At 40.4% G+C, this 11,651-nt stretch overlaps 1 protein-coding gene across 1 annotated transcript in view; it reads right to left on the bottom strand.

Annotated features, from left to right (window-relative positions):
- Positions 1-754: 754 nt before the first annotated feature.
- SRPRB (SRP receptor subunit beta) overlaps positions 755-11,651 on the bottom strand; it is a 34,167-nt gene continuing 23,270 nt past the window's right edge. The window contains exons 6-7 of the mRNA XM_085865627.1: positions 9,454-9,508; positions 755-5,484 (exon numbers count right to left, since the gene is read on the bottom strand). Coding sequence (XP_085721753.1) covers positions 5,289-5,484; positions 9,454-9,508 — 251 coding nt within the window. The 3' untranslated portion in view covers positions 755-5,288. The remainder of the gene's footprint in view (positions 5,485-9,453; positions 9,509-11,651) is intronic.

The raw sequence follows: 11,651 nt of genomic DNA on the forward strand, positions 1-11,651 counted from the left end.
ATAGAGAGTGGTCAGTGGTCAGTTGCTCAGGACGATCGCTCTTATATGCCCGCAATAATGTGTGCGTGGGGAACAGCCTACGAGATGCCACTGCCGGTCACCCAACATCATCCATGACTAAAGTTTTCTAGGGCACATAAATATCTTAAAGCCCAATATACTTATATTGTTGTGTTTTTTTTCATTTGCACTTTGATATTTTGTTTTCATGGGAGAAATGGGCACTGATTTTTGTTGTCAGTGCTTACTTGATTAAAAAATAAAAGTCACCAAATTCCTGCTGCGAAGGCAATGGCAAACCACCAGGCAGGAGTGAGGGGGGGGGAGGAGAGGAGGGAGGGTGGGGTGGGGAGACATTTCCTTTTGTATCCATCCTGTCCACCCCATTCCTCCCCACCCTGCTGTTTGTCTACATCTAACTCTACTTTGTCCTTCAACTCCGATGTCGGTGTCCCCACTCTCTCCACTGTTCCTTTTGTCCTGATAAGGTCAATGTTCTTGCTCTTCCACAAGCCTTGACTCAGCATACAAAAAAAATAAACAGGAAAGTCATATGTTGGCAACCATTGCGCAGGTTTCATGGGCCGAATAGTCTCTTTCTTTGTTGAAGTTCCTTGGAAGGGAAGTGAGCTATTGTATATTGTGAATGGTGGTGTGTGTCCATGCATTAGTAATCTGCTGTTTAGGGTGGCCGCTTCACGCGCTGCATTTGAAAAGCTCAACATTCACTTTTGAAAAGACAGGAGAACAGGCATAACGTTTATGGCAAATTTTATTTCACAAGCAGGATATTCAACACTTTTTAGACAAACTGAACCTCCACCACCCGATGTTTCACCACCAAATTGCAGTGGACGGTATAGTAGCTCAGAGCTTTGGTTCTGAGAGAAACCAAGAGTGTAACACAATTAACATTTTTAAAGTCCATGAAATAATTTCAATTAACAATAACTTAAGTTTACTCATCACTCGGGATGGGCATTTTTTATAGTGTAAAATAAATTGAGTTACAACAGGGGGACCCAAAGTAAACTGGCTGGCAGACCAAACTTTGGAAGGAGCTAAGCAAGGACTTGTCTGCACATTGATATAATCTTTCACATTAAACATGCAAGATGCTTGCTTTCTCTTAATATCTACTGTATATGTGGCGAGCTTTTTCCCTGGCTCTCTTGCCCTATGCTTTCTCTTCCATATGTATTCCAGTCTGCATGGCTTGCGCCAATATTGTTATTCAGGTTTGTGGATTTCTAACTTTTCATTTAAATCTTGTAAACAAAAGAAGTGAATTTCACATGCTAAACACATCTGAATGCATTAACTTATAATGTGATGGAATTAAGTTTATTCGAGGAACCCAACGATGTTTCCTTTTGTATCCATCCTGTCCAGCCCATTCTGACACCATATGAAAAATGCTGTTTTTGCTTGGGTAATGTCTGCAGAAAGCTTAACAGAAACATAAATACGTTTACTATAGTAGGGGACCCAGAGCCCTAAACATTTGAAGGTGGTCACACAGCTTGCTATACTTTGTTTCTACATATTTTTAGGTAGGTATGTCCATTCCTCATAAGGTTTCAGAGGTCTGCTCATCAGACACTCTTGCGAACAATTTCTGTGAGGAAGTTTGAAGATACGAGATCACCTAAATGAGCCAAATAATTAGGGGTAGGGGAAACCAAATTGAGTTTTTTTTATGAAGTAATTGTGATGAAAGTCATGCATATTAGGTATCATTGAGAAGGGGTTGGCCCACACTACAATTTGGCATTAATAAAATTTTGATGATGTCATCGATTATGTCACTCGGGGTCAAAAGGTCATAGATTTTGGATGCAAGTTAAAATCTGGGTATTAGTGATATTAAATATGGTGCTGTGACCAAACTAAGAGAGTCTGGGTACCACAAATGCTATTAATATTAATATAAGCCAACATATATCCAAAGTTTTTTTATATTATGAAAGATTGCATAAGTATTATAGTTTTCATATTAACACATCGAGTCCGATATGCAAAATATGCAAAATAAGCAAAAAAAGTCAAATTTCAGCTTTTTCTGAAAAATACAATTATGTTTTATTTTGAAGCTTGTGAAGCATTTGCATACTCATAAATGGATATCAGAATGAATGTTTGTTCACCAGAAGTGTATATTAACCCATTCCTTCATTAACCCTTTGCCAGTTTCAGACATTTCAATAAAGCATACTATCTTTCCTGAACTGGAGCTGAGTGATTCTGGAACTAAATACATTGAAAGGCCACAAGTATAAGAGTATAGGCCTACATTTATTAATCATAATGTTACAGCTAAGCCTTCATGTATTGTTGTAGTTGCAAATATAAAAAACAGTACCCTTGAACAGGCCACCATATGTTTTTTAAACAAAGCACTTCAGTAATTGGAGGTAAATTGCTATTCATCTCTCCTTGGCATCATGTGTTGATTTCAGAAAATTTTCAATTCCACTTTAGTCCATTATTCAGAACCATACAATGGCAGGAAGAAATTAATATCAACCATAAGGTAAGTAGTTTTAAACAAGCATATGAATGAACTTAATTCGAGTCATAAATAGCACAGCTTTTGAAAAGGTGCCTGAAAAAAATGTAGGCCTGCATGCATGCATGTCATTGGCATGTGACATGGATGATGTCAGGAATAGCTACAGTGATGTACAGGCAAGAGAGACAGCAGCTATATAGGTCATGTAGGTAGCATCCTTATAGACCTAGTACATGTTGTAGTATATAAATTATAATCTCATTTGATCTGTAACTCGATGGTATGGTGGCCCGTGAGGCCAATGATAACTTGTTTGTTGAATTAAGCACTGAACATTTATTATTTTTGCCCTCCATACATAGTTTTTCAATAGTTGTATATTGATTCTTAACGACTACATTTCACACATCTTCAGGTATATGTACCTTTGGTACATCCCAGCGACACAATGGAGGAAGGGGCTATTCGAATTGGTGAGAAAAGGAAGTCGCCAAGTGATGGGACAGATTATAACTCCTGTATAATTTGTCAAAAGAAGACATTGTGTATTCTTCAAAATGTCACAGAGAATGGTTATCCCTCATTACTGTACGCTTTATCCCATCAAATGGACAAGGTTGCTCGCAGTCTCCTAGATGATGTCAGCAGTAAGGACATATTTCTCAAGAAACTTCCTAAGATTCACAGTTCGTGTCCAAGTACATACAATAATAAAAAAACGGTTGATAAAAAACAGCCTAAGGTCGAAACAAACATTGCAAATATGGATGAAGAACCCGTCTGCACATCTACTCGATTGAAATTTGACACAAAGTTAGATTTCAAAACGAACTGGTTTGTGTGTGGTAAAGTGAGAGACAAAAAAGGAGATCGCAAATTGATTTTAGTTGCCACAAAGAATAGACAGTTATCAATTTGGAATAAAGCGAATGAACTCAATGATGAACGAATGCTACATTTGATTCAAGGTTGTGACGTAGGCTGTGCGGACATGATTGCAAATGACTTTAGGTATCATAGGTTGTATTTGAATCGTTTTTTGAACAAACGCCCCACAGATATCAACACTACTGAGACTTAGAGTGTCTATGAAAAAGGGTTTCAGTGGCTTATTTCTACTATTAAAGCAAAACTGCTCAGTGATTGTTGTATTTATTTTGTTTCGCAATTGCATGATATGCTTTGTAGGTGATTGGATGAGAAGCATGTGGAACATGCCATGTCATATCGCAGTGATACGCTTGTAAAACAATTTCAGAACCACTATGGTGAGCAAATTATGATTGTTCCCCAGGTCGGTACTTCGAATCTCTTATGTTCCTCCAAGTTAGCTTTGGGAACAGTCCTCACAGAAGTTAAGAAACTGAAAGATCGCCTGGAAGAATCAGAATACATTGAGGAGGATCTTGACACTGACAAAACTGCCACTGAACCTCAACAGTCCCATACATCACCTTCTGAGGCATTTCATACTGCAAAGGCCATTCGCAAACAGCTTAAATCAATAGCCAGTGAAGAAAGGAAGAGATTGAAGCAACTGGATGCTGCAGAAGTAAACATGGATATATCGTATGAATATGCACTGAAGTGTGTCCCGAATGACTTGTACAACCACATTGCTTGGATGTTGACTGATGCAGACAGTGGTCTTGGTCCTGATGACCATGTTGTGCTTGAGGCAAAACAGCATGAACAAGTGCTCGACCTTTCACAGGATATATGTGCTGCCAGTGCTACAATAATGTGAATGTGATATATGTGAACCATTACTCAAACAATAAAAAGGGTTAATTTTAGCCATGAAAGGGTTAGATCGTATATTAAATGCATATAAAGCCTTATTGTACTAATATTTGATGTTATTAAAGATGTTACTGTAAAAAAAATGCAGTCACTTGTGTATTTCATAAAATCCACATTTTTAGACATTTTTGCTGATTTTGCACTTTTGTCAGAATGAGTTAATATGAAAACTATTGTACTTATGTAACTTTTCTTAATACCAAAAACTTAGTGTATATGTACTCTTATATTAATGGTGTTTGTGTTTTTCACTCTCTTTTGTTTTGGCTAGAACAATACATATTATATCACGATTTCCCATATTTTGACTTCTGGCAAAAATACATGACCTTTTGGCCTCTAGTGACATCATTGATAACGTCATCAAAAGAAAAAAATTATCAAAATTTAGCTTGACCCTAGCTCTTTCCAATGATACCTAATATGCATGACTTTCATCACAATTACTTCATTAAAAAAACTCAATTTAGTTTCCCCTACCCCTAATTATTTGGCTCATTTCGGTGATCTCGTATCTTCAAACTTCCACCCACAGAAATTGTTCGCAAGAGTGTCTGATGAGCAGACCTCTGAAACCTTATGAGGAATGGACATACCGACCTAAAAACACATACAAACAAAGTATAGCAAGAAGTGTGACCTCCAACCCTTATTTTGCATGCTATGGCAGTCTGGGTCCCCTACTACTATGTGGGGGGGGGGGGGGAAGGATGCTTTGCAAACTTTTTTTTTTTTTTACCTGAAAAGTAAAAACTTGTGAAAATGTAACTGCCATTGTTTTTATTGTCAATCTCAAAACTGACAAAGCATGGTGTGAAAGAACAGGCACTGGCAAGAGAAAATAACACTTTTAAAAAAAAATTTCTCCAGCCACACAGTTGCCTGGCATGCAAATAAAAGTTTTGGGAAAGAAAAAAGATCAACAGCAAACGCAACTACTCAAAAGATGTAAAAAATTTTTTTTTAAATACTGCTATAGATGTGATAGCCAGTTAAATACATCTGCCATTCCAGTTCCAGTAACAGTGCTCGTTTCAATAAATGATGGTGGTGAAGGAAGGCACTGGAAAGAGAACGGAGAGTTTGTTTGGTCGAGGAATGTTGGCTTTCTTGCGTGTTCACTCTCGGGGAGGGAAAGCGCCGAGGGAAGAGTACGACGTAGTGTCGAGCTGGGTTGGGAATGGGGGAGGTGAATGGGGTGGAGACCAGCAATTGAAGAAAAGTTGCAATAACTTGAGGTTTGATTTGAAAGTTACCTGTGATCACCAAATGCTGAAAGGTCCTCGGTTCTTTTGTCTCGTCTCAAACAAATCAACACTTTCAATAATGAGGAAAATTGGCCTTTCAGTTTAATTCACGAAATGCTGGATTGCTATAAATTAAAGAGCAGGTTTTGGGTCGCTGATGACTTCGTGTGATTCGAAGGTTGTAATCACATTAATAATCATTGGGCAATTATTTTCTTACATTTGAAACTCAAAATATGCTAAAATTAACTTTAAAGTCAAAACTTTTGTCAGTGATCGAAAAACAGTCCGGAAGTTACCGAAGATGCTATGACGTCACGTTCTCCGAAAACTTCGTGAACATTCAGAAACCGTGTGAACAATGGCGAGATGGGAATCAGAGAGCGATTTCAGCGGCGATGAAATTAGAGTGTTTTCTTTCTGATATTGCCAAGGACGAGTCGGAGGATGATGGGAATTTATACTACTAGTACGTGCCCGTAAAAAAACAAAAATAAAAATAAAATTTAATAAATAAATATTCAAGCCCGTTAAAAAAAAAAATAATAATAATAATAATAATAATAATAATAATAATAATAAATAAATATTCAAAGCGCGAGCAAGAAACAACAACCACACAGGCCGTTTCTTCGCTCTCGCGTGCCCGTACGTGCGTGGCCCGGAAGTTCGCATATCGCAGTTATGATTATTCACAATTTAGTTTTACTGGCCAATTATTCCATGAGCGCCAACATATTTTGCCTTTTCGCAAGGAAAAACACAAAGAGAAGAGAAGAGAGAGAGAAAAAAATTACTTCCTGTTTCGGAGCATACCAGCTCACTCTGATGTTACCGAAATTTATGCACCGTCTAATATGAAAACGATCATAACTTGGGGCATTGTGTTTATCTATAAATGTGCATAAGAAATCAAGAAATTACTAGAATACACTATCCGGAAGTCCGTACGTTGTAACCCGTCATGGGGAACGTGGCTGCGGCTCCCTTCCCCCATCGGCCACGCCCACGCAACGTGTCTTGTCATTGGTTGGTAAATAAATGGCCATAACTTGGGAGGCACTTGTCCGATTAATATCAAACCTTGAAAAGGCACATCCTCAGGTCCCCAGCAATATATCTGGCAAGTTTCAATTAGATCGGACCAGTGGTTGTCGAGAAACAGACAGACACACAGACACACAGACACACAGACACACAGACACACAGACACACAGACACACAGACACACAGACACACACACAGATTGCTGGAATTATAAATAGATGGAGTTTCTGGCCCTGAGCCATATAAATTTGAGCCACTTACAAGTGCCAGAAAACGGCCTATTTCGTGTGCAAGTGACAGGACTGACTGCCTGGCAGTTCACACTGACAGACTCCACCAGACAGATTGGTTTGTAGATTTTCATTTTCTTGTTTGATGCATAAAATAATGTAAAGTTTGATTCGTCTGTGACTTGATATAATAATTTTTAACCCTCACGTCACTCAAGAGTCAGAAATAGAATGAATCAATAATGGACCCAAATATATTATACACCATAGCCTTGACGTTGAAGTCTTTCTGACACCTGAGCTTGACCCCAGCGAAAGTGAACAGTGAGAACAAACCCCAACTTTCAAGAGACTGTTGTGGCATATCTATCTATAATTCCAGCAATGTGTGTGTGTGTGTGTGTCTGTGTGTGTCTGTGTGTGTCTGTGACCGCTGTTTCTCGACAACCACTGGTCCGATCTGATTGAAACTTGCCAGGTATATTGCTGGGGTCCTGATATTAATCGGACAAGTGCTTCCCAAGTTATGGCCATTTATTTACCAACCAATGACAAGACACGTTGCTGCGTAGGCATGGCCGATGGGGAAGTGATTCTCAGCCGCGTTCCCCATAACGGGTTACAACGTACGGACTTCCGGATAGTGTATTCTAATAATTTCTCGATTTCTTATGCGCATTTATAGACAAACACAATGTTGTTGGTTGTTTGAAAGTGTTTTTTTCTTTTCTTTTTTTCTCTTCTCTTCGTGTTTTTCCTTGCGATGACATTGCGAAAAGGCAAAATACGTTGGCGCTAATTGAATAATTGGGCATTAAAACTAAATTGTGAATAATCGTAGGTGACACAGTGTGAGAAGATGAAGTAGGAGCCAGCTGAGGAGGAGAAGGCTGAATGGTGGGCACAGCGTCACGCTTCAGTCTCACTTGAGCAGTTGTTTTGAAACCGAGCTCACTCATTGCATTGCCTTCGTAATCCTCGGCTGTGAAATGGTCACCACAAATGACAAGTCCATCTAAAGGATCCTCTTTACCCATTTTCTTTGGGGGAAAGTTCGCCTGTTTTGTTTGTACAAATCTTATCCACTGCCGGCGAATGTTTGATTCCTTCGGGAATCGGTGGGAGCGATTACCCGTTTTACAGCCATTTTCGCAAAACATGACGACACACGTACGAGGCATGATGTGCAAATATCCAAATAACTTTGTTCTACAACAATTCAAAATAAAAAAGGACAATATAGACAGTTGCAAGCTCAAAAAAAGCAAAAGAACGGCATGCTCAACTGGACACTTCTTCAATGAGCGAGTGAGCTTCCGCTTTGTTTTGGAGAACGTGACGTCACCATCAAAATATGGGCACACGGCTGTTTTTTTCAAGAGCCTCGAGAAATAACAACTTCGGAGTTAAATTTCATTAATTTTCCCAATAGTTAGGCAACCACAATATTTTGCATTGAACTACAGTAGACTACTCGTAAGTCGTCACCATCGGGATCGAGAAAAAAGTGACGACTTAGACGTGTGACAACTTGCGCATATGCGAACATTCATGACTGTGGAGTGAAGGATGCAGTCGCAAGTGGCCTGGACACGTACGTGTGAGAGGGCGCAACAATCTCAAAGCCGGCTATTGTACCAAAAGGGAAACACAATCCTCGGTGCATAGGTGAGGGTTCATTGGTGAGTTCGAAAGTGATCAAGCAAAGATGGAATTCATGAAACAGTTTATCAAAAGTAAAGATAATGAACAACTGTAAGACAACTCATATACCATCGGTGATGGTATATCACCATCGACAAATGTGGAATGAATTGCTGTTGGAATTCATTCATTGGAATGAATGTGGAATGAGTTTTCAAATGGAATGAAAACTCATATACCATCGACAAATTACATGACACACAGTCATCGTGGTGATGACTACCACTCAATGCCTATGTGTAAGTGAGTGCAGTGATGTACAAAACAAGCCAATATAAAACCATGATCGGACTTCAACACTAAGCTCGATCGATCCATTACTCCTTCGCCAGAAATTGCATTGCGCAGCCTGCCTACCTCTTCAGATGCATGTGGGACGCGCGCTGACTGAGTTGAACGCAGCGCAGTTATAAATAGCCTATCACTGGCGGTATAAACCAATGAGCGAGCATCACGATTCCATGAAAGCTGGCTTCTCACGAGGCAGCAGTTCCGTGTGACGAGTTAGGCGTGGTAATTTACTTGAGTTTCCATTATGCGGGAACGGACAACATCTGACGACTTACAGATTTTATTCAAAGGGATTTAACATTAGATAAATTCGGGACTTTGTGACGCTGCCGACTTAGGCGAAGTGACGAGTTACACGCTCCCGACTTACGCGTAGTCTACTGTATTTAATGCACATATAATCATATTGATACATTTTCAGAACATGTTTGGTGAACCGCAACCTGATCTTTAAAGGCAAAATATTAAAGTCAAATGATAAATAGGGTTATTCTAAACCATTTAGAATGGTGTATTTGTAAAAAATAAAAATAAATAAATCTAACAACTTACAAAACCAACAGACTTAGATTTTAATTTCAAGTTTGATGACAGTCAAGTTAATAAAACATTGACTTACATTTCCTTCTCCAGCTGTTGCCGAATAATTGACGCAACCCTTGCTGTAGAAAGGTCTGAAGGGAAACAAAAAGAGTTTTCAACAAAAAGTAAACCAAGCAAGAGAACATTAAAATAGTTGTGTTTCATGTTGGTGGTAGCTGCCCACGTCATTCATTACAACACAGTAGACATTTATAAGCGGCCAAGCGCATCAACGGCAGCAATTGGGGTCTTGTTTTTGTTTTTGACAAGAACCCAAGGATCAAGATGGATAATATATATATCTTCTTCTTCTTCTTCTTTCGGCTGCTCCCGTTAGGGGTCGCCACAGCGGATCATCCATATGATCCGCATAGTGATTTGGCACGTGTTTTACGCCGGATGCCCTTCCTGACGCAACCCTGGTCGCCTCTTACAACACAGGGATATGGTACACCTATTTTAACCGGGGTATACACCGGCCCAGTATACTGGTACTCATTTCGCCAACCTCGGAAGGATGACCGGCTGAGTCAACCCCCTGGTGTATTAATTCAGTGGCCCAACGGGGCTTGAACTCAGGACCTTTTGGATCCCAAGCCGCTGCCCTAACCACTGCGCCAACACCAGGCATGGATAATATATATATATATATATATATATATATATATATATATATATATATATATATATATATATAAATAATATTTACATACATATATGCATGTTCATAATATTGTCATGGATTCGGGGTTCAAGGCCTGCCACGAGGGGAAACACTTGGATCCCTGTCGAACGCCCGGTCCTGAGGCCGCCGGGCACAGATAACTGCGCACACCAGCAAGTTGGTGGGCAAACACGAACAGCCAATCCGGGCTGGGTTACACTACTTTGCGTGACACCTTACCTGTGGACTGCCAGCTAATTGGGGTCATGTGCCCTCAGCGCACACTCAGAATACTGCTGAGCGTTACAGTGTGCGCGCTGGCTCACAAAGCAAATTATTGGGGTACAACTTCCCGTTCAACTCTACTTGTGCACCGAGTTGGACCAATAAAGGAAAAGACAACCAAGACAGATTGGAAATGAAAACAAACAATTTATTAAAAACACACAAGCAAGCAATCATTTGAAAACAAGTATTTATCAGCAAAAAGGCACATAAGAGCAGATTTAACCATAACACATATTCTTGTTCAATGTTACTCACACAAAAGACTTGGCCATCATTCGCTCAGGGGCGAAGAATAAAATAAGAAGGAATTGAAAATAACATAAAAGTAACATGTGGAGAAAAGAAAAATAGCCTTTTCCTTTCCCCCTCACCTCACACAGTCCAAATATAAAAGAGAATGCAGAGGAAAATGGATGGGTAAGATGGGCAGTGGCGAAGTGACGCGATTGAGACAAACAGCCGTGTCCCCAACGAGTGAGTCCTCTCCAGCGTCCCAGAGATATGCAAGCGATATAGGTGACTCGCACTCCTCTGCCTCAGATTCCTCCTCCTCAGACCGTCAATGAGGTGCCATCATTCACCCTCTTCATCCTTCGTGGCCGACAGGATCGAGAGGGCAAGATGACGCTCATGGAAGGAGTGTTCTTTTTCCACAGAAACTCGACACCAACTGTTTGTAAAACTTTCCTTTTTTTTTACCCTCAACCGTTTTTGTTCCTTCCCTCACGAGCCTTTTCAATCTTCGAGTCTTCTGCTCATGCGAGCTTGTCCCATTCGTTTCTGCCTTCTCTCATGATCATAAAACTCCTTCAAGGCACGAACGTTCGCTGACAGGCAAAGTGTTGCGTCCAGTTTTCGCCTCTTCTTCTCTCACGAGATATTTGCGTTCATCCTTGTGCGAGCTTTCCCAGTTTACTTTTACCTTTCTGCTTATTCTTCACATCAGCTCTTCTTGCTCTTCGCTATTTCTCTCTCTGATCCGCATCCAATGGGGGAAGGTCCACGACGTCACTTGTGGAAAATATCACGCCGTTCTGAGGGAACTTTCAACGCAGCCCTCACCCCTCCATTTACACACCTAAAGCTGCGACGAGAGCCGCGCCCCCTCCTCACACACGCAAAATGCCCACTCGCACTGTTCTGCACCGTCACGACATGAACATGCATGTGAGAGCACCTGATGGCTTAACGACCAGAGACGGGTTGAATGTGCCCAATTAAACAATGCACAACTGGAGGGAACACTGAGAGGAATTCCGCCGGACGAAGGGACGACCGAACGG

This window comes from Eptatretus burgeri, chromosome 2, assembly GCF_056783735.1.
Source record: "Eptatretus burgeri isolate ZD-2024b chromosome 2, Ebu_testis_v1, whole genome shotgun sequence".
Classification (NCBI taxonomy): domain Eukaryota; kingdom Metazoa; phylum Chordata; class Myxini; order Myxiniformes; family Myxinidae; genus Eptatretus; species Eptatretus burgeri.